Source organism: Sinocyclocheilus grahami, unplaced genomic scaffold (genome assembly GCF_001515645.1).
Source record: "Sinocyclocheilus grahami isolate Dianchi unplaced genomic scaffold, SAMN03320097.WGS_v1.1 scaffold262.1, whole genome shotgun sequence".
NCBI classification, from domain to species: Eukaryota; Metazoa; Chordata; class Actinopteri; order Cypriniformes; family Cyprinidae; genus Sinocyclocheilus; species Sinocyclocheilus grahami.
In genome coordinates this window covers 790,079-814,448 of record NW_015505441.1, presented here as the reverse complement: position 1 = coordinate 814,448, position 24,370 = coordinate 790,079, and the positions used below count along the sequence as shown (strand labels likewise).

The 24,370-nt window shown below is 37.7% G+C and overlaps 1 protein-coding gene across 1 annotated transcript in view; it reads right to left on the bottom strand.

Moving 5' to 3' along the window:
- antxr2a (ANTXR cell adhesion molecule 2a) overlaps window positions 1-12,084 on the bottom strand; it is a 44,277-nt gene extending 32,193 nt beyond the window's left edge. The window contains exons 1-10 of the mRNA XM_016290710.1: window positions 11,614-12,084; window positions 9,355-9,426; window positions 7,260-7,331; window positions 6,919-7,000; window positions 6,422-6,526; window positions 6,275-6,343; window positions 5,932-6,012; window positions 3,261-3,321; window positions 3,024-3,119; window positions 1,814-1,883 (exon numbers count right to left, since the gene is read on the bottom strand). Of these exons, the coding sequence (XP_016146196.1) occupies window positions 1,814-1,883; window positions 3,024-3,119; window positions 3,261-3,321; window positions 5,932-6,012; window positions 6,275-6,343; window positions 6,422-6,526; window positions 6,919-7,000; window positions 7,260-7,331; window positions 9,355-9,426; window positions 11,614-11,741 (836 nt within the window). The 5' untranslated portion in view covers window positions 11,742-12,084. The remainder of the gene's footprint in view (window positions 1-1,813; window positions 1,884-3,023; window positions 3,120-3,260; window positions 3,322-5,931; window positions 6,013-6,274; window positions 6,344-6,421; window positions 6,527-6,918; window positions 7,001-7,259; window positions 7,332-9,354; window positions 9,427-11,613) is intronic.
- Between the last annotated feature and the right edge of the window lie 12,286 nt (window positions 12,085-24,370).

Genomic DNA, 24,370 nt, shown 5'->3' with positions numbered 1-24,370 from the left:
ATATTGAATAATTCTGCTGTATATTTGATCAAATAAACAGCCTCAGTGAGCAGAGGCGTCTTTCAAAAACATTTATAAAATCTTACCAAACCCAACAGTTTGAACAGTAGTATAACTAACTACTTTTCCACAAGAATACGCTGACTGTAGTGTATTCAAGAACAAATTATGATTAACTTGTAGCTTGGCAAGCAGCTTTCCAGCTTTTTGGTGAAAGCATCCAATATGACATAACCTCATAAGAAAACATCAAAATTTCATTCAAAAATAAATAAACCATTCAGCACTTCATTGCCTTTCATTTTAGAAAGAGTGACCATAATTTTATCTCTAGCAGAGTGAGAGGAGCTCTGATCAAGAACAAATTATGATTAACTTGTAGCTTGGCAAGCAGCTTTCCAGCATTGGTGAAAACATCCAATATGACATAACCTGATAAGAAAACATCAAAATTTCATTCAAAAATAAATAAACCATTCAGCACTTCATTGCCTTTCATTTTAGAAAGAGTGACCATAATTTTATCTCTAGCAGAGTGAGAGGAGCTCTGGTGGAGGCAGCGCTGCCATGTTATCTGGGCGCATCTCCCACCCCCTGTGCAGATGGAACTAAAATGGCGGCCTGACAGATCAGATTGATTATTGATGAGGCACGTTCCACCACTCGCGCTGCAGGCAGGTGTCAGGTCTGTCCCTCAGTTATTTTTCTCACTCCGTTGTTGTTGTGAAAACGCAGGTGAGGACGTGCTGCTGCCAGACAAAAGTTCCTCACCCCCTCCAGCCAAAGACTCAAAGGGACGGGGCCGGCTGACAGATGCCCTAGATCCTGGTCTGACGAACCAACAGCTGTCGTTGCAGATGAGACCCTGATATCTGGCGCTACGTCACTGAACCACAAAGACCCTTTAAATCCCAAAAAGACACTATTTGATATTCCCTAGTGGTCTGCTCTTTAGGGATTGTTCAGGACAACTCATATACAGCATGTTTGCATATATGATAGAAATTACTTGTTTTCTAGGTGGCATATCCTAGATATGCTTCCAAACAAAAAGCAGGCTGTTTTCTGAGTGCAAACTGGACAGATGGGTAGAAAACGGACAGAGATGTAGGAAAAAGACTGAGAGAGACATTTCTAGCACTCAACGATGTTGCAGGTGTTATGTGGTAGCCTATTGTCAGTATGCGGTGAATTATTTAAATGAAGGCATATCCTAGATATGCTTCCAAACAAAAAGCAGGCTGTTTTCTGAGTGCAAACTGGACAGATGGGTAGAAAACGGACAGAGATGGTAGGAAAAAGACTGAGAGAGACATTTCTAGCACTCAACGATGTTGCAGGTGTTTTGTGGTAGCCTATTGTCAGTATGCGGTGAATTATTTAAATGGGAGCGTGGAAAAGGGAATCGGTGCATCTGTCACACATCCTTTTAAAGCCCTCCACCAGATGTGTTTACTAGCCGTTCATAGCAGCAAACTACTTAATGGGTCACAGTTGCCAGCCAAGAGTTAATTAAGCAAGCCTTTTGAATGGCGACCACGAATAGTGGATCAAATGTCCCGGTTAAGTCAGACCATCATTTCACACAAGCTGCTCACAGCTAATCCCTGATCTAAACAGGGTGCTGCGTCTCTCGGATATTTCAATAACGTAATGCTGTAACATGACATTTGAGGCCGTTGTATCACACAATATCGTAATGGGTCACAATTGCGTAATAGGCTGTAACAGTCACGATACACAAGATACTCTGCTTTCTGTACATATGGAGATCTCAGTGACACTTGTTGCATTATGAAACATGAATACTCACTGTCCCACTGAATACAGAACTGGAGCAGGACACAGGACATAGTCATTCTTCACCTTGGTTGGCTTCACCTCTGCAAAATGAACAGAAAGTTGATCGTGTTATGATCCCCAGCCAAACAAGCTGGAGAGCAAATTCCCCCCAAGATGAGTACTGCCAGGCCATTTATTATGATGTAGAGGCTCACTAGAACTGCTGACGTGTGCTCGGGAAGAGTGACATTTTTTTTCATCTCATCTTGAAAATGATTTCTTTGTTGCACCACTGCTGAAGGCACCCAGAATTCAGCATTTATGTATTTCCTGTCTGGTTACAAAAGCAGCACGCAAACAAGTGGATGTCATATGTGGATCTGTCATCTAATGATACTGCACTCAAAGGAAACACCATACAGTCTGTAAGGGACAGAACTAGAGAGCTGACTGCAGTGGCTATATAGCATGTGGCTGCTTATGGAAAACTATACATGTAAGACTTTTATCATGCCAAACCTATTTGATTTTATTTATTCTGTGAAACACAAATGAAGATGCATTGAAAAATATCCATGCAATGAAAGTGTCCAGACAATGAAAGTCAAGTGTGGTTTAGGAGCCCCTTGGCTTTAACAGTATGAACCACAGAGACATTTTTCAAAATATTTTTCATTGTGTTCCACATAAAAAAAAAAGAAGTCAATCATACAGGTTTGGACCAACATGAGAGTGAGCAAATTTTCATTTCTGGGTGGAATTTCCCTTAAAAAATGAGTTTCAGTCTTTTTGATAAAGTGTATTACATAAAACCATAATACATTAATAGAAACAATGTGTTGATGTAACTAAGTGAATAGTTATTTTCAGCAAATTAAGTCAGACTGTATGTTTAAGTTTATTGAAAGAATGATAATTATATTAATTTATTAAATTAAATAATTTGAAGTCATCATGCAGCCCTCCTTGAAGTTTCTCGGTGGGCCCCGCTATCACTGCTTAAAATCTTTGTTGATGTAGTTCAGCATCTTATTCTGTCGTTAGTAACCTAATGTGACTGTTAAGCCACAAAAAAACTTGCATCTTAGGTGCGTTGCATCCTGGGTGTGGCCTGCTTGTCACTTCCTGTCTGACACAACTGACTTTCAGACACAAAACCTCTCTTAAATCATTTGGTTTTGTCAGTGAAGTAGCATATCAAATAAGGTTGAGGTCAGTATATGCAGTATAACCATACTTACTGTAAATAACTCCATCCACTACGAAATTGCAGATCACTCCTTCTGTTTGCCTCCCCAGTGTGAACCCGTTCCCTCTCAAAACAATGTCAAAGGTCTCTGAGGTATGTAAAACAGATGAGAACATAATGAGAAGCAATCCTGGGCGTTCACCCAAATCAACGACCACATACACGCACACACACACAAAAACACAATTGCATCCACCCTGACAGCTGTAAAAGTCCTTGAAATGCTTACCGTTCACGCAGACGCTGGACGGCTCCACTGTTAGAATCTCCGTGCATGATTGCTTGAGGATCTGTATTATGAAAAAAAAATGTATTCAAACCAGTACTTGTCACTGCTGAATCACTGTATCAGCTATCACAGTGTCCGGGTCTTTAGCATTCACGCTGGGGATGTTTGCTATGCCAAATCAAGCTCAATGAGACACGCATCACATACAGTGCGGTGTGGGATAGACCCGTGTCAGCCGTTATGGGGAAATTATGCGGTGCCATTTTCCCTCTTCAGCTCTATTAGAGACCGCAGGCTGACATTATCATATAAACAGGCCTGTGAGAGGCCACCATCTCTTCTCCCATCATCCACATAAATCAACAGAGGACAAACTATGCAAATCTCTGTACACAACGGGCAAAAAGACAACATTAACAGAAAGATATGACCCTCCAAATCGCCTGCAGTGGAGATGAGGCTTCAGACTGAAGTGGAGGACACGTATAAAACAGGCTGATTGAATATGACACCTGATAAACTCTGCTATCATTAAAGGGGAGAAGGAACACCGACTGAACGCCAGGGCTGAAAGATACTCAGGATGGTCTTTATGGCTCTTTAATGAGTTATGAGATGGCACGATACAAGGGAGGTTCATCGCAAGACGTTTCAACTTATTCTCTCTGACAGGTATCTATACACACATAGGAATAGACGAAGCATTAGAGCAGCCATCTATCTATAATTAGTACACAGATCTTTAGAATACTCAATTCCGATTGGTTAATCATGACATTCGTGCAGTAACACAAATTCTCAGTGGAACTGAGATCATGAACTTGTACTTTTTAAATCTTTTTTTCCCCCTTGGCCTTGTGTTTGGATCACCATCCTGCTGAAAGTGTTTTCAGCTGCAGTCAGATTTAAATAGCATTTCCTATGGTTTTCTCCAGTATTGTGCTCTGATATTCTTCTGATTAATAACGGCTCCACAGCATGATATTGCCATGACTTCACAATATGCTGTACATGAGGTGTCAGCGCTGTAAGAATTAGCACTACAAGTACTGCTTTTGGCTCAAAATATTCTTGACCTCTTCATCTGTCCACAAAATCCTTCCCTTTCACATCACAACTGGGTCAATATTTAGGTTTATACTCAGAAACCCGTGTTTACACTTAGATCTTTCTGACTATTTAAGCAAGGTCCATTGCCTCCAGTACAGGTCTACGTTTTGAGGAGGTATATACACTAATGCATCCTTGTTGAATAAAAGTATTAATTTCTAAAAAATAGTAATAATAATAATGACCCCAAATATTTGAACGGTAGTGTACATATGCAAATATTTAAATAAAGCCACAAAAAAAAAAACCTTTCTCTGCCATCAATCAAAATATTCTTGGAATATTTAATTAGGCCTGGATAAATCTATTCTTTAGGCTTTTGCTTTTTGCAAAGCCCGGACTGCAAAGCTGCACAGATGATCTCAAATCCTGGAAATCTGAGCAGAGAGCAACGTGAGGCCAACTAGCCCAGCCTCCAAGATTACTAATCACTGGAGAATGCCTGTGTTTTGCTGGGCCTGAAACTCCATTTGGCCAAACAAGCTTACTCAGTAACAAGATGATTGGTCTTTTTTTCATATCTCTTTTCTGGACAAAACAATAAATTACAAGGAGGTCCTGTCTTTTGTCTTGCATGACTAAACCTGAAAAATATACCAGAAATTGATTCCTGTGGTCACAAAACAACACACCCGTATACAAAAACACTGACATCAGCTAGTGATGGTTTACTGATGGCAGATGATGTTCAGTGTTCGTACCATGTTTACAATGTTAAACCGTATCGTTGGTAAATGCCATGCACATAAAGCAGCAAACATGCACTGAAAAATACTTGCTGAAGAAAATTTCAAAGCATCATAAAGCCACAGAAGAGGAGCAGCGCCAGATGTCCAATATCAAGTCACAAAGTCAGTCCAGCGCGTAGATCCAAAAATAGCATGAAGCTAGCAGAATAAACTATCCGCACACGGTCAAACACAGGGCAAAACCTTTTCAAAAAATCTTTATTATAATGCTTAATCAGAGGCCGTAAAAAAGTGCAAAGCATTTGAGACAAAAGCTCTTCCTCAGTGCCAAATGGAAAGTATCACAAAAGAATTGTCAACAGACTTGTGTAGGACAAAACTGCTTTGGCAAGTTCATACAAACATAATGTTTCTCAAAAAACAACTACAATTGACAACAAAGAGCTTTAAAAGCTGTATTTTATAAAAATGCTTTACAAAACAGCCTTTTGGGAAACTTTGCTGTAGTTAAATAACAAATCTGGATTGTTTTAGCATCAAGCATTTGTCTGAACCCAGTTTGTTAATTGCAAAAATACGTCCATTTTCAAAGATCACAGGAAATATTCCCAAAAAGGGCTGTATATGCTAGTTCAGTTGGGGTGATGTGCTTGGTGTCGTTTCTCTCAGCATTCTTCCCTTGAGTAAAGCAGTTAACCCCTTTTTGCTCCACTCCAGGGGGTTGTTCACATAAGAAGTCTACTGTAAGTCGCTTTGAAGAAATTGTCAGCTAAATGACTACTTAATAGTTCAAAGAATGGATCTGTCTTTTAGTTGACTAGAGGCCTCTATCACACCTTTAGAGATGGGTGTCCCTGGCATGGGGAACTTACCGAGTTAACAATGCCTTTGAGAGCTTGAAAGCCTCCTTTGACTGGGAACACTTGCTCTCTGGTATCAGCCACATCGGCGAGCTGTTGGCAGGCAAACAGAGAGATAATAATAACAGGGCTGATAGCAAAGCAAGAAAAAAAAAAATGTACTGACATTTCCTCTCCTTTAACTCAGTTTGTCATTGCTACAGAAACAGGAAGAGAGCAGCAGTCCTGTAATTACAAGCAACTCTAAAAAAAACCCTGCACTTGGTGAAGCTTTAGAGAAATTTTTAAGAGTTAATCACATGTTTTCTGTGTAGCATTCACAATATTTTAAAATCTGCTGGAATGCCAGTATTACCTGTTCTTCATCAAAGTCCTTTACGCCGACACAGTACACACGGGCCCCATTCATCCTTGCTAAATCAGCCTATATACACAACAAACAGTCATAACAACGCAGTTGTTAAATTAAGAAAAATATGTATGATTTTAGATACCAGCTCACCTCCTCCTTAGTGAGTAGATGGATATATGGTTCAAGCTTTCCATCAGTCAAAGCTACAATGATGCTAGAGGACTTTTTTAGCTGTTCTTTCATTTGTTCAGTTGCCTGGAAAGAGAAAGGGAGTGATAGTTGTGCGAGTAGAAACATATCTATTTTCTCAAAAACTGCAGGGATGTATAAAAATGTAGATATAAACCCATATACACATTTAAATTTTCTATCATTGTTTCAAAGACACAGAACTCATCTTGAGGCCAGATTCAGGTCATTGAATGTGGTGTGTTTACTTAGAAAGATGTAATTATACCTTATCTTGGTCATTAGGGGAACCAAAGAGTTTACCATGTTTTATTTTGTTTATTTCAGTATAAGACTAAAGTCCAGGAAATACAGTCAGTTGAGTATATTTACACTCCTGTTTCTGCACAAAATTTTAGTTTTTTTATATACAAATAAATTTTTCCATTCCACTGTTTATCATAAAAAATTTTATTTACCTTTTTAATTCCTTCATGCATGTAGGTTTCTCCTGCTGGTTTGACTGCATTTAAATCCCTCAGTCCTTTATTTATTTTTGCCCTGGTCATGTAAAGCAAGGAATATTCGAATAAGTGTACATGGAAGAAATATTCTACTAAATGTTATGCTCACAATAAGATGTAATGGTAATATAAGTGTCATGTAAAACCATCTACATATGAATGAAACCTTTGCACCATAAATATTTACTAAAATATTTACTTAAATATCAATGTACTGTACAACACAAACACATGGTGTATTACTAGCTTTCTTACACTAGAGACTGCAAACACTTCATGCAAGCCTGATTCCATACCTGTCTCCAGTGAGCTCTAACACAATCTCTGCTTTCGATGAAAACACTATGAAGGACACTCGCATATTTGGACTGGAATGAAAAAATGGGAAAAATGGAAAAACGTTGTAAATGAATGTCAAGTGGAAAATCAAGCCCTGCTGCAAATTCTAGTTGGACACATGTTTTTTTTTAACCACAGCAAAAAGCTCTTCAGAAGAGACTTGATTTTATACTTTATTAAAACAGCCAAACACAAGCATTTCTGCAAATGATGCGGAGAAATCCTGTGATGTAGAAAGTCTAGCTGTCCTCATGCTCCTTTCACAACCATAAGAGTTGGTTTGTGCGCAAGATAGCCAGTGTGATCAGCTAATAAAAGCTTGTGACTGAGAAAAAAAACCCCTTCTGCCTGGATCAAGGAAGTGATTAATTGATATGCAGAAAGGAAACAGGTTGTCATGTGTGATTCATGCAGACATCCTTTTTGTGATTATATTTATACCGGTCACTTCCTATATATATTCCTCCTACCTTTTGCAATAAGAGAAGGACAAACAAGCAGCCACACAACTTTTCTGCATAACAGTGATGCAATACGTGCATTTGGACATATGTCAAGTTTAAAAAGTAGAACAATGACATTAAAACTGGTATATTTCACTGTTCAAGCTATCCAGTGTTTAGTTTAAAAGTTTTAGTAATTTTGTTATGTTTTATATATAATTTTCATTTAGCTTCAATTTTTTTCTTTTCAGTTTTAGTCTTAGTAATAATTTTAGTACTTCAACAAACATTTTATTTTAGTTACTTGCCCATGCAACATTTCTAGTTTTAGTTCAAAATTTTCAGCTAACATTATTTCAGTTTTATTCCAATTAACTTGAAACCATTTTTAACAGTTTTAACTGAAATGCTATCATGCATTTACAAAACCAAGGATTTTATTTCCTAATGATATTGGAACAGCATTCTTTTCTCAGAAAGAACCGACACATAATCTGACAACAAATATATAGCTGATTATGACAAGTACATTTCAATGAAGCAGTTGGTCTTTTTCGCAACCTTCTGTCACAAAAGCTGACACAGCATAGGAACATGTTGGGTTCCTCTACACATTTTAAGTCAGGTCTCAGGACTGAGCATAAGGAGAGGTGCTGCTTTTTCTCACTCATGACATCCAATCCACAACCATCCCCCACATGAGATACTCAGTGAGAATATCCAAATGTATCCAAGCAGCCAAATTTTGGTAACAAAAATCAGATGAAGAAGAGGCAAGGGAACTGAACATTTCGCAGGCTGATTAAGTGATAAATGCAACAATGACTCGCCAAATGGTATTACGATACCCTGCGTGAACAAAAAATTGTCCTGAAAAGGAAATTACCTTGAATGTTCCTGCATATATAAAGAATACAGATGTACTATAACCTACTTGTATCGTCTTTCAGCTTGGTCCCATATTACACCATCAGACAATACAGGAACCCCTTACACAGCTCTTCAAGGTAATTCCTAAATGATATATTCATACAGCAGGTCCATTCAATGCTTAAAAAAGCACCCTAAAAAGAGCCAATGCAGACCACATGGCACAACAGAAGACCATCAAAGTCTATGGCAGACTGCACTGGTCTTCCTGCACTCATGACTTAAAGTACATTGGCTGCGTCTTCTCCTTTCATGTGTGAGGGATAAGTGTGCTGTTGGATGGTTGCAGTGCAAATGGCCATTCTCACAGCCCAGAAGACTGAGCCTCCTTGCCACCCACTCCCACCTGCTCCCTTTGCTATTTTCTCAAGCAGACTGCTTTCTTCTGGCTAGGTCGCTACCGTCTGTACTGGCACATACATTGAGTCAACGTTACATAAGTTCACATTCATCTGGCGATTTTTTTTTTTATATACAATTTGTTTTTTTTTGTTTTGTTTTTTCCTCCCCCTCTCCCTTGTAGGGCCATGTCAGAACCGGATGTGTAGCTGCTGTGTAGCCAAGTTAGCATTCAGCTTTGATTCAAGTGATGGATGACTTTCTTTGATGTGGTGAATTGGGAGATACATTCAGAATTGTACAAGCAACTGGTCAGGAAGCATAAAGCTAGAATATTTACCTCACAAATTTCTCTGTAAGATTTTTGACGAAATCATAGATCTGATTCCAGTCGTTCGAAACACTCCCAGATCTGTAAGGAAGCACATGAAAAACAAAGTCAGCACTAAAGAAAAACCAGCCTGAGGCAATTATATTTAAACCCTTAAGTGAAATGTCCCCATCTGGTTATTGTAAGAGTTGTGCTGTTGATTACTTTGTGGCAAACAAGCTGCTGAGTCAGTTACACTTCAGTGTTAACACTGTCTCAGTGAAATTATGTCTATCTATAATGGGCTAAGGACAGACCTTGTGCTATAACAGCAACATACAGTAGGAGTCAAGGCACTTCATTATAACTACTAACCACTTCAATTCCCAGTAACACTCAGTCCTTAAACCATTGCATCATTCCAACACCAAACATCAAACTAGCGGGTCAGTGATGGATGCCCAGTTTATACACAACAGCAAATGAGACAGACAAAATCATTCAGTTTAATATTTTTGGGGAATTCTCAGAAGAAAAGAAGAGTACAAGAGAACAGAATTTACTTGAAATAGTCATCCCTTGTGACATTTTAATTGTATTTGCTGTCACCCTCTATCCATTTAATGCTTCATTTTTGAATAAATTCATTTATTTTGTTTAAAAATCTCACTTGACGCCAAACTTTTGAATGGCAGTGTAATTCCAGAACAGAAAATGTTATTGCCCATTAACAAGACTGTTGGTAGATAACAAAAGTGGCACATATTAACTGGCCAGGCTAACATTGTTATTAAGCAATGCTGATCATCTCTAAATTGTCAAATATCAGCCTATTAACAAGCCTGGCTGAATAAAACAAATAATTTTTACATTTTAAGATTTTTAGCAGATAAACAAGATGAAAACATCCAACAAAGCATAAAATGTATTGTCATTTTCTTGAACAGAAAGAAAACTATAAGCATTTACAATTATTCTGTGGGTTTATATGAGCTATTATGTCAATTTATTGTTCTTATTGGCTCTTATTACAAGGATGCTAACACTTCTGTTTGGTATAGTGTTCAAATCATGTTAAACTGGCATGTAAAGGGACAGGTAACAAATAACAACTTTTGCCAAGCTAGGACTCCAAAGCCAAAAAGGTCTATAGCAAATACAAAGAACACCACACAAATCAACATCAAATGAAGCTGTGGTATAATGAATGCCTAACCAGAATGCAACTGTATACATGCATACTACGATGATTTCATAATCATTTTGATTTCTATTCTATTATTGCAAAATATGTACACAGCATGATCCATTAATCAATTCAAGTGGAAGTGGACTTCTGTGACATTAACCTCAATGCAACGCAGTGTCTTTAATGAGAAAAGTGTATAAAATGTGCCCTTGATGTAATAGCTACAAGGTAATTGAACTAATAATTATAGTCCCCTGCATGTGCTGAGAACATAAAACACAAGCGATAGGTAATTAAAAAATATTTTTTTTATGCATTGTCTTCTCCTTGTCTCAAGCCAAGGTCAGAGAATCTAGATAAGCATTAGTGGGACCATCAGAGAACATCAAACCACATCCAGAAAGAGACACGGTCTGGACCAGTGAAGGGAAGTTTGATTTCCGACAATTGAGGCCGGATCTGCTGGTCTTGACCAGTCATTATGCATGGCTGAGTCTGTGCTGCTCCAAGAGCTTCAAAAAGAGGAAAGAGCATATCTGTGCCATCATCCTGTAATATTCCCAGACAGGATGGAGGACTGCACAGAGGCCAACAAAAGATTCTGAAAGGAGTGCAAGTTAATATGAAACAGTACACATGCAGATGAAAGACAGACAGTTAAATAGATGTATACAGATATGTAGACAGAAAAGAGGTACGGACAGTCTTCTTGAACTTGTGTACATCAATTAGATACACAAAAAGAGAATAGATAGATAGATAGATAGATAGATACCCTACTTCTGCAATCACCAATCTCCCTGTACTGCTTGTGTCTCAAGTCTCAAAAGGCTTTTATTTCAGCTAAGTGTCTTGTTGTGTGGCTTCTGAACGATGCTGGTCGCCAGCAGTGTCTGGCACAGCTGTAAAATCAGGTCAAACTGTAGAATAGCTGACACAGTTATAGGACGCTATTCACACCTTAACCTACAAACACGAGTTTGGTGTGATGTAAAAGACATACATCATTATAAACAGTAACTCTCTGCGTTATATACATAGATATATGTTGTCTTGATGACTTTTAATTCAGAGGAACATCAAAATTTGCGAGTACTTACCGGTCCAAAACAAAGTAAAGGTCGTATGCTCCGTGACAAGAAGAGGTTTCTGCTTTAAAAGTTGGAAAACATAAACAGAAGAAAAGCGTCACCGTGGTCGCCACGGTCCAGAGAGTTTTCTTTGTCATGACGAGTTTTGCATCCGCGGTATAAAATAATAAAAGTGGACCTAAAACCGACTTGAATGGCGTTTTCTTATATGAAGTGGCATAAAAGCAAAGTCAAGTTCAAAACAACGGCGCTGTGTCCCCCGGTCTGGCGCAACATGATCCAATTTATAGCGTTGCAGAAAAGTTCAACATCTTCCTGTGAAACATAGGATATGCAACGTCACTACATCTGATTTCTTCACTTATCCGTTTCACGCCGCCCCTAAAACAAACTGACCGGTGTCATTGTTTGAAAAGTTCTTCGAAAAGTTATTTGCGAGTTTGGGTACTTCACCCAGTTTTTGGTGCGCATGCGCGTTCGCCCAGCTGTGCAACAGGGTTAAAATGCCGTTTGGCTCGCGCACACACACCCAGCAGCTGCGATCCTTTAACAGGATGTGTGTTTGAATATGACTATAAAAGAAACAGTGCTTCTTTTTTTCTGTGGGATACTGAGAATTCTATTTGGTAACAGTGACTGCATTTTGATAGCAGACTGTAAACTGGCAAGCCCTGTATGTGGCAAGATGTGGCCTTGAGTCATGTTTTGTGTGATCTGCGTGGGGAATTTTTTTTATGTGCGTTAAATAAGCCATGAAGGTAATATATTAACACCAAGCTGTATTGGGCAATACTAGAAAGCACGCGATTATAACGATTATTTATCCAGACAATTCAGTGAATCATCAAGGGATATTGTGGTTGTAAAAAACCAAGCAGAGATAAACTGGTTACGTTTAGTTTCTAGTGAAGCACAAGCCCTGGCCTAAAACCACTTCTTGTTTATACAGCATGATATGTGCCTTTGATTTACATAGGCCTATTTATGTTTTTATAGATTTTGTATTTATTTATCAAGTTTCTCTAAGTGTCATTTTATTATTAAAATGGTGTTTGACTAAGATAGAAGATCCAAAGAAAAGTCTCTAGGTCAGAAACGTGTATTATTATGAATATTATATGGATATTTTTTTTCTCCAGCAAGTAGGGGTGTTTCTTTTTCTTTATTATTATTATTATTGTTGTTTCTTTGGATTAGCTGTCTGTTTGTGTATTTAATGCAGAACAACTGATAAATAATTAAATGTAAATATAATAATAATAGTGTTTCTGAGAACTTTTATTTGGGGGTTTGTTATCGGGACAGAGAATTGTTTCATTAGTCTGCTTTTCCACTGTACCATGACAGGACACGTTTAATTAAGTTCCATTCAAATTTTTAATTGCTATAATTACCAGCATCAATGCAAATACATTTTTGTTTTGCATTTCCTTTGATTACAACTTTTGAAAACTAATGTAATGTAATGATGGAGTTACGCTAAATGCAATATATATAATACGCTAAATGCAATATATATAATATCATGCCTTGAGTAGCAGAAACCATCATAAGCCACCATGAATTTTTAATAAGGCTGTGAATCAAACACAGTCAAATATTCATAATTAGCTTGGATTATAGCGATAATTGTCATATATCCAGATGATGGATCTGAAGTGGTATGGTAGTGTAAACACTGTTTGTGTTTTACATGCTTGATTATGGTGATGAACTGAAGATTTCATCGGAATGTTGGAAGTTCTATTCCGTTGGTTTGTCATGGACATTTTAATGGTAAGAATAATTGGAAATGACAGGGAAAACAATTCAACTAATTGTGAAATGCATTGAGGTGTTGAAACTCATTATCAGAGGAGTCCATAACAAAAAACAAAGGTATCCATAATTTCAGGCAACATTTTCTTCGCTCTTAAAACGGTAAACAACAGCCAAAAACAATAGGTATAAAAATTCACACAGGCAAAGAAAATCTTTTTGGTATCAAACTCCTTGTTTCTATGCTGTTACGTGAAGATGATGTTTAGTAATGTCTATAATTTTAAGCGTTTACACGAGCAAAAGGGAATGCAATTTGATCATATAGGCCCAAATAATTCGTAATTAGGCATTTTAAATAACCAGGTATCTGGGGCAAATTGTACTGCAAAGGCCTGTACGGATGGGGCTTTTTGTCCTGCTTTAAAATCTTTGTATAATTACTTTGTACTTTTCTCTTTTTTTGACAGCACTCCATATGTTGACCAGCCCAGCAGGAAATCCTGGTGCTCCCTATGGCCAGTCCGTCCCTAGAATGGGATATCCTGTTGGATATGCTGCGGACAGACCTCCATCAGTGTCATTCATTTCGTCAGTACCTCAGATTATCCTTCACAAAGCGCGGCTAACACTCAGCTAAGTCTGACCAGCATGTCTCCTCTCATCTCTTCTGTGCACCCTGAAAAGAGGGATGAATTGTGGCTGAATGGAGTTAATTGTTGTCATGGTTGGGCCTGTCATCTTAATGAGAGGATTCTGCAGAGTGCCTGCTCGTCCTTCCTCTTCTGCGTGGAGCAGGCGTCCGTGAACGTGCCCGAGTAGGACTGAACAGGGGAAAATCAAAGCAGACAGGCTGGGTTCATGAGGATTGACCTGTAAAAAAGACTCAATCAGAGCAGGTAAAAGATGTCGGAAGAGGAGAATGCTCGGACGTGCATGACAAGAGCGAGCTACCACAACACATCCTGATCTGGCTATGGCATTTTTTTTGCTTTATTCTGTTAAAAGGCTGGATAAATTGCAATGTAAAATAAAATATTTATATAACAGGGAAGTCGAGGTGTCACATACACTACTGTTCAATGCAGTTAGAGTTTGTTAAGTTTTCATGTTTTCAATTTTTTTAAAAAGATGTCTCTTATGCTCACCAAGACTAAGTCAAAAATACAGTTAAATACAGTAAATAACTTTTTTCAAGTTTTATATATTTTAAAATGTAATTTATTCCAGTCATGTTGGCATAGCTGAATTTTCAGGAACCATCACTCCAGTTAATTTCTCATTATTATCAATGTTGAAAACCAGGAAACCTTTTTTCAAGATTCTTTGATGAACAGAAAGTTCAAAAGAACTTTAGCATTTATTTGGAATAGAATTATTATATAAACATTATAAATGTTTTTACTGTCAATTTATGAATTCTTTCTGAAGAAAAAGTATTTTTTTCATACATTTCAGGTTGGGGCAAGTTGTATCATGTGCTTTTATAATTTACAACTATACTATACACTAATATTAACTATGATATTTATTGGCCAATTCTTTTTTTACATTCATTTTTTATTTTTATACATAATTTCAATTTGATACTTGTTTTAATAAATGTAAGTAATAAATTGCAGCCTAAACAAAAACTGATTTTCACAAGTAAACCTTGCGAGTAGTCATTAGAATAGAACAACTAGCCCCCGTCTCCTCTTCATATATATATATATATATATATACCCTTCTGACCATTACTGCCTGCTCACGCAAACATTCTAATATTGCATATTATATATACAGTATAATATAATATAATAGCTCTTTACAGAGTTACACAAATCCATTCCAGCTCTTATCAAATAATTTGGTGAACCACTCCAGCACCAGATCTGTCACCCCTCCGCTCTGCCCAGAGAACAGCAGTTGAAAGGAGTCAGAGAACAAGCAAATTAAAATCTGTCTCTCAGCACAATTTGAATATGTCATTTCCTCTCTCTCTGTCTCTCTCTTTGTTTACTCTCTTGACAAGCAGCCTGTGCTGGCAGCTTTGTCCATCAAATGACACCTGCTTCTCCTGATTGTTTGTTCAACTTCCTGTCCAGAGCTCTGTAGATAAATGTCAGTGTTGTACTCCAGCTATCTTTACTTCTTTCATCTCCATCACATCACAAAATGTCTTATAGGCACTAGTAGATAAACAAAAGGAATAAACATGAATATTGCGGCAAAGGTGTAAGGCATTTATTTCCCTCACAAGGCACTTAAATATAATTTGTGTGCTTGAAAATATATAGCATGGATAAGCAGATGCGGATGCCCAATCAATAAACAACAAATAAAACCCAATTAATAATACAGCTTCAGTCAATAAGTCATGACTGTGAGAACTCTCTTATTCACACGTAAATTGTTGTAATATCTAGAAAAATCCCTTTGGGGAAACACACTTAGCTTGCAAAGAAACAAGTTCAAAACTGACTAGCTGACGCAATACAAAACAAACAGCCATCTCTTACATGCTCCAGTTACATTTGCCCTGGGCACTTTTCCACATTCTGAAATGTATAGTGCTGTCATGTCTTTGCAATCAGTTGTGTTAAAAGTTATTTTATTGAAGCCTCATTTGTGTGCATATACAGTACAACAATGTGGTGTTCTGTGCTATCAGTTCAAATAATAAAACTATCAAGCTTCCTCGGTACAGTGCACATAATATTATGTGAGATACTCTTGTCATTAATTCAACTAATTTATTTGCCAGTTCATTAACCCTAAAACAGGCAACGTGTACCACGAGATACATATTCTTTAGTCTCTTGTAGGAGGCACGAGGAATAATTTTTCATTCAATACTGTTATCATTATCATAACTGAGTTTTTTTTTTGAGTATGGGGGTCACATCACTTAGTTAAAATTTTCTGTGCTCGTTTTGTTAGTTTGACCTAAAGCCAACATGTCCGCCCATGGAGCTGGACATTCAGAAAATGTAGAAAGTAGGCATATATTAATCTGACTTTTTTCAGCAAAAAAATGCAATACAACTATTAGTATTAATTGTGAACATTATCTTGAGATGTTGTTCGTGTTGTTTTTTATCGCATTTTGAAATATGCGTATCTCCTGAGATACGTTGCCTGATTAGGGTATAAAAACAAATCGCATCAAGGAGAGCAGATCCCCCTTAGTAGAAATCGCATTCCAGGGTCAGGGGCCCTTAGGGAAGAGCCTTATAGGCCTTCCTGGCCTCTAGCCAACCCCCCGTACACAATCCCCTTTCTATTTATTTTGAGTTTCAAAATTGTGCAAATGTTAATATTTGCATGTAAAACGGATAATATTACATTTAGTTGACATCTTTGCATTTTTAACTAGATTTTTCTCTTGCAGGGTTTCACACAGCTCATTTTATGGTAGAATAGGAGTGTCCAACCCTGCTCCTAGAGGGCCACCATCCTGCAGCATTTAGCTTCAACCCTGATCAAACACATCTGAAAAATCTGACAAAAGTCTTCAGGATTACATAAAAAAAATTATATTTTGGTACATAAATTGCATTATATGATTGTTTAGGGATGGTGCTAAACCGTGCAGGACAGTGGACCTCAAGGGTTGGAATTGCCCACCCCTGAGGATAAAGATGATAAAGACAGATAAAAAAAAATAAAATACAAAAATGTCTATGCCTCAATTTTAGGACACTTAGACATGTCATACATGCAGCATATTTTGAATATTCCATATTTGTTTGCATCAAATACATCATAGAATTATTGATGACTTGGGCTGTTTTTATACCCTAAACGGGCAACGTATCCTGGGAGATACAACTCATAAAATCCAAAATATATCAAATATTACAAAATTTCTTTTGAATATGTTTTACTTAAGTCCAGATGATATAAAAAGTGACATGATTTTTTTTGCTGATCATTTTCCACTCTTGCCTGTTTTAGGGTTAAGGGATCTAAACTTTGATATATAGTACACACAGAAATGCATAATATACCATTTTAAAAATCCAGTACCACAAACTGGAAAATAAATTCCTTCTTTAAATGCAATTACTAAGGTGGTCACACATGAGTTCACATGTTGGCGAAGTATCTCCTTAATAAATATGACAAGCTTGCCACCACGCATCTCCTCTGAACTCCTTGAGGTTTCTACCGCAATGTGACAAAGTCTTCAGACAGCAAGAGCCTGCGCAAGTTCCTCTCACTGTCAGCTTGCCTTGACAGCTGCCATTTTCAGTGGCCCAGCGTTGCTCCCACCGCCTGCACAATCACGCTCCACGTTTGTTATTTTTTCCACCTCATCCTTCTCAGGAGTGCAGAACAGAGATTAGAAAAACAGCAGCGTCACTTCCGATTAGTGGAAACTCGAAGGAGACTTTCTGAAAGCCGCATCTAACTTTATGACATGGTTGAGAAAGTACATTTTTTTGCATGTTGGGACCTCCCAGTCGGATTACAGGGAAGGGTTTCTTTATCTTCATTTAAGCTCATCTCTCTTGAGGATTTGCATGTTTTGCTTTATGCTTATAGATATTAAGAAATAAAGAGACAAACCAACTGTTCTGCTTTCATTTAGCACACCAAGACAACCTGAGTGTGATTCTGAACTAGCATGAGCAACACATCACCTGCCATTATGGCTTGATGTGAGGTTCTCTTATTCATTGGAGAGTGCTGTCTGCCATGTCAGTGCACATCGCAGATGATTATATCAGTCATTTCAGCCAAGCAGAATACAAATGGCCAAAACAAGGCAGTCACAGCTGCAATGGTCACTCTTCTAGTACATCCTTCTATGTGGTGTCTGGATTGACATCCCGCGTTGCACATTTTCAGACAGATGGACATGCACACCTTTTTGTTTTTCCTTTTTTTGAGATGCCAATGAGATACTGGATGTATTTGTATGTGCAAACAACCTAGTATGCTCCATCAATGCACCAGGCATCAGTGACACAAACAACTGTTACCTTGCCAGGTATGCCTGTAGAAACATGAGGATGAGGAAACAACTGCTTTCTTTGAGCATCAAACTATGCAATTTACTATATAACACTTTAGAAACCTGTCAAGAACATAAATATTTGAGTAACTGCCTTGTTTTAGTGGTTTACAAATCTAGCAGTTTCTGATCATTTATTCCTGTAATGTCAAAGCTGAATTTTCAAAGCTTCACTGTGTCACATGATCCTTCAGAAATCATACTGCTGTTGGGCAGTTTGTCCAAAAGTCTGTATCACAGTTTGTTTTAAGAATTCTGCCAGTTTCACGGTTTATAACAGCTTGATCTGTTACATCTGCACGAAACAAAAGAAATCAGACGGGCTGCATGAGAATGCGTGTTCACTCTCTTACAGCAGGTGGCACTCATGGAACAGCAATAAACAGATCTTGTTGCACAGCATCTGAAATGTTGTTTTGATTGTTCTGAAATGCCTGAGCAAAGTCTTTAATCAAAGTATTTCTGTATAACTGTCTTACACAACTGTGTTCCAAAACAGCAGGCATCCACCGCCATAAGCAATGACCGCATTTATCATCATATATGAAATATATGAAAATTATTGTATTAAGTGGCCTCTCGTACGTTTCTCAGTCATATTTAGTGGCAGTTTATTTATTAAGTGATTTTGTTCTCTTTGACTCGTTGGATGGAAACCACTTTATTCGCAAATGTTTTATGTGATATTCCAGTTTTGCGCATAAGTTAAATTCAAATCTTTGGATGGAAGCATAGCAACGTCTTTCTGAATATCTCCCAGCTTTTTAACGTTCTACTTAGAGAACGTGTCTCCCTTCTATGAGGTCACTAACCATCCATTAAATGACTAACACTAATAGACAACATAGATGTGTGTTGCAGAGCACCTAAACAAGATTAAATGTGAACACTTATGTGACCAGTAAGATCAGGCCAATCTCTGCAATATTTAGCTGGACATTGAGCTGCACAGCCTCAACCCAAATGAACCTAATACAAAGCGCCACACTCTCCTCCGCTCTCTCATGGATGGTAGAATGGATGCCACGCTTCAGTAGAACTTTGATAAAGCTCAGGACCAATCATTGACAAACACTGCAGTTGGTTACAGCTCGAGAAGTGTGGCAGGACTGCGTTTCATTCTTAAATCAAACTTTTTCCTTCAGGCTAAAATCATGGGAAGAATTATTAGAGCTTGGGAGAATGGGTCTGCCATTGATGGTACATATTCTATTCTATAGCCTCAATTCTGAAATATTCACAACTATTAACTTTTTTTAAATGCATTTCAGGTTTTACCAATGTGCAAAATATTCTGTGATTTAATGGAGGTGCGGGCGCAGCTGTGATATCTACAGACCCCTCACATATCCTCTGCTCATTGTTATTTTGCCAGTTTAAACTTTGATGAACTTATTCCTAAGTTTCACTATCTACTCCCAGAGCTGAGAATCAGAAATACAGAACATTGCCTCTGTGCCGTAAAACTCCCTCAAAAACACTGGTGATCTAGGGGCCAGCCCACAGAGTCCCACTGTTCTGTGGGTTTGCTGGCTGTCTTTGATTCACTCTGCCACGGTCGGCTCAGGCCACCAGGGTTTCAGAGGTAACCGGCTGTGCTGACAGCTTCTCCTCAAGGCATTTGCCATCAACTTACCATCTCACCCCTCTTCTGCAACATCAAACACACCTTCTAAAACACACACGCACACACACACACACAACTGAAACAACAACATCAAATGTCAATACCCCTGAGTGTGCTGCTGCTATCATGGCAGAGTTTAATTTATGGAGAACAACAGCTGCATTCAGCCTTTAGTAAGCTCATAGGAAAATAGGCAAACAGTTCAAAATCACATGACAATCAAGCAATATAACATGAGTTAGAGTGCTGTTGTTGTGAATATGTGATGTTGTTGTTATACTACTTAATAAGTAGTTGCAATATTTTTTATAAAAGGTTCAGTAACAACAGTAATGGTCTGTATCCTACAGTAACATAAAGCTGATAAAGTTGACTTTTGTGCATAACCCAGATGCATATAATGAAATATATAATAATTTATAATGTTTTAAAATAAGTATCTTATGCTCACCAAGGCTGCAATTATTTGGAAGTCATTATATGCAAACAGTAACAGCAATATTGTGAAATATTATTTTGATTTAAATGAAATGTTTTATGTTTTAATACATTTTCAAATGTATTTTATTCCTGAGGTGGCAAAGCTGAATTTTCAGCAGCAATGATCCTGAGAAAACAATGAGAAGTCACTCTAATGCAGATTTGGAGGTCAATTATTATCATTATTAGTGCTCAGTTATTAATAATGGTTCTTATGATTATCAGTGTTGAAAAGAGTTTCTGCAGCTTAATATTCCTGTAGGAATCATGAGAAAAATTCTTTCTTTTTTTCCAAAATTGAATAATGATGAATAGAAAGTTTCCACAAAAATAATAATAGTTATGTAGGATCATGTGACACTGTAATGGCTGCTGACAATTCAGCTTTGACATAACTTGAATAAATTACTTTTTAAAATATATTAAACAGATACTTTAAATTGTAATATTTTACAATATTACTGTTTTGTACTGTATTTTTCCTTAAGTAAATGTGCTTAAAACTTAATTTTTTTACTAGTATACATGCATATTTTTACATTTCTTTCTTTCTTTCCTTTCATTATTTCTTTCTTTCCTAAAACATAAAGGCTCCTCTATTACTAAACTGACCAATTTAGAAAATGAATGTATTTTGCTTCCATTCAAAATGAGTGGTCACCTTTATTTATATAGCACTTTTAACAATACAGATTGTGTCAAAGCAGCTTTACAGTATTAGATAGGAAAATAGTGTGTTAATAATGGGACAATAGTAAACACTCAATTTTCAGTTAAAGGCAGTTCATCATTGAATTCAGTGATGTCATCATCTAGCTCAGTTCAGTTTAAATAGTATCTGTGCAATCAAGTCGACGATATTGGTGGAAAATAAGTGTCCCCAACTAAGCAAGCCAGAGGTGATTTTGTCAGTGATCCGAGAGATTAATGCATCATTAATTATTACTTATTAATTATAAGACTATTTTAAAATATAAGGGCACTATCCTTTTGTACATTAGCATAATTGTAATGCTCATGAGTATGTATATAATAAGTAAATATAGGCCATATAAAAAAATAAACCTGCTGCAATACATATCAGTCTCCCTTAAAATATAGCCTAACTCACGAGCCGCCAATAATAAACTTGCCTTTTTAGTCGTTACTATGTCTATTTTTGCTCCGCAGACAGTTCCACACAAAGCCACAGCAGTGTCCTTCCTGAGTGAATCAGTGTATTTGAACGAATCGTGTGAATGAATGATTCAATGAAAAACTCATGAAGTCACTTTTCGCCACCTACTAGTGTATGGATGTAACCTGTAGAAAAAGTTATTGACAAATCCCAAAGATTTACATCCAGACTGACTGTCTGTAACAGTGAAAAATCGTAGTGCTGTTGGACTGTGTCAGCACTTTGGAACGCAGACCTCGGCCAGTCACATTTGAAGACTAAAACTAACTGTTGTACAATATGCTAATCAAATTTTATGGGCATATATATGAAATAACAAATAACAGTTAAGATTTTAGTACATGGTGTGCTATATAACATATCACTCTGTAATCATGTCTATAGATGAAGTGGCATGTGAGGCCTGGGGCCATTCACATATTGCGTTTCTTGCGCACTCAAGTTCGTTATTTCAAATATAGACGCGCGGCAGGCGAGCTCATAATGGAAGCGACGCGGCGCTTTCTGCTTTTTCCCAAAGCGTTTGGGCTCCGGAGGCGTCTGCCGTTGCAAAGCAACCATGGCCTGCGCTCTACATGAAGACGCGGAAGTTTCAGCAAAGGATAAATGGATTTGCAGCACTAAAAGTCACTTGCTACTAAATTTATTTAAAAATGGCTATCCCTGTACAGCTATGATCAGCTGTTCCTTCATCTTGGCTGAGCTTTCTGTTACGGGAAAGGATGAAGCTGATTGGTTGGTTCTTGTCACATGACCCGCGGTGCGCATGCGGCATTCTGAAAAGTTGAAATGTTTTTATCTCGATGCGGCGCGGAAGCGCTTGGAAATAATGAGCGCGTCTACATTTGAAATAACGAACTTGAGCGCGCAAAGAGACGCGATATGTGAACGGCCCCTAAGACTGTTGGGGCCAGGCCCAGTCCTTCACTGCCAGACGTGTGCTTTCCTCTTTGTGAAGGGAGGGTGAGCATATGCCCTGGGGCCGCCCAAAACCTGCAACATTAAAACTTGCCATGGTGGCTCAGCTCAGCCATGAACCCTGAGCTAGTCTGGCAGCTTGGCTGCGAGGAAGGATCTGAAGCCTGGACGACTGGGCCTGCAGTCAGAGCCAGGGCTGGATTCACTGCCTTGCACTATGAACAGGTATCATCGATTACAAACAGAATGTCCAAATCTCCAGAATTCTGCAGTGAGAGATACAGGTTTGAACAGGGGCCACAGTGCCGATGATTTCAGTGTGGGCACCAACACATTAGAGGGACTATAGAAAACTAACTTCTTGATCTTTAACTTTTTTTTTAAAATTAGGAATATTTGCAAAAAAGAACGCTAAAAATATTGATATTAATAATTTTCTGACAATATCTAACATATAATGGCCAAAATGTTGGCAAATTGTGCGTGCTCTTTTCCCATATTTTTATAGTTACATTTCTTTATATTTACTTTCCTTTATCATCATTGTTTAACAGTCCCTCCTCAAGTCACTTAATCTTTAAAAATGCTAATCATTTTAATAACAGTTAAATGTTATCTTCAGACGATTTCAAAATAAATATCCATTTCTGATACAAATGCTGTTATGCATAAATGCACTTGTAGCATTTAAGTTTTACATGTTTTATTTTCTATTTCGACAAAATGTTCATATCTGCCATTTATCAATAATCAGCTATAAAAATAAATATTGGCTTATCAATATCAGATAGTATTTAAATATTAGTGAATACCTACTTTTAATTAAAGCAATTCCATAACTTTCTGTACATGGAAAAGCAAAATTGCATAATTTATATGTACATTTCATTATAAAAAAAAAATAAGCCATAATATAAAATGGTGAAATGGCCTGAAAACCTACAAAAGTCATACCTTTTCACACAAGCCAATACAATTTTGCCATCTCATACAAATGAGTTTTGATGAGAATGTGGGACTACATACTGTAATAAATCTCATGCTCTGGATACCAAAGCAATGTTTCCCCCCTTGAAGATGCATCAGTCTCTCCTCCAGTTTACAGCAAAGCTAAATGAATGCAAAAGGCTGAAAGGTCTAAACGTTGAATAAGTGCAAGGAAAGTGAGGGTGAGTGAAAGATGCATCCCTAGCACCAGTTTCTCCTATTGCCCAAATCTTCTCTCCTCCAGCACTCACTATCTCGTTCTTGATTGTGCTGTGGGAGCTGCAGAAGGACATCAGTGCACTTGTCTGAGGCAATGAAGCTTTTTCCCCCCCTCTTCCTCTCGTTCTCTCTGCACAGCCCTCGCTGTGTTTTTGGCAGTCGCAACTGACCATCATGAGCCGTGGTGCCAATTTTAGTGAAAACTGGCACATATGGCAGCTGAAGTGCCATATGCCATAACAGAATATTTTTGGCGGTTTCCTCCATTTGTATAATCACTGGATCTGATATAAAAGTGGCTCATTATTAATTATTCCTTTTACCATTTTGAACCCCTTTAAAAGAACCATTTTATGCAAGTGCAGCTCTGAGGTTCATATTAATAGGAGCATTTGGTCATTTACAAAGAGATTAAAGGGGATGGATTTGGGATTCTACCTGTGAGTCTTTTGTAAGCACTGCAAAAGCACCTGCGTGTACATGATTATGAGAAAGAGTCCCTATTTCCGCTTGTTTCCATCTGCACTAAACACTTGTGTACCAAGACCGCTGTATTGTCTTCCTCTTTACAGGGTTTAGACTCCTTCCTTCTCCTCTT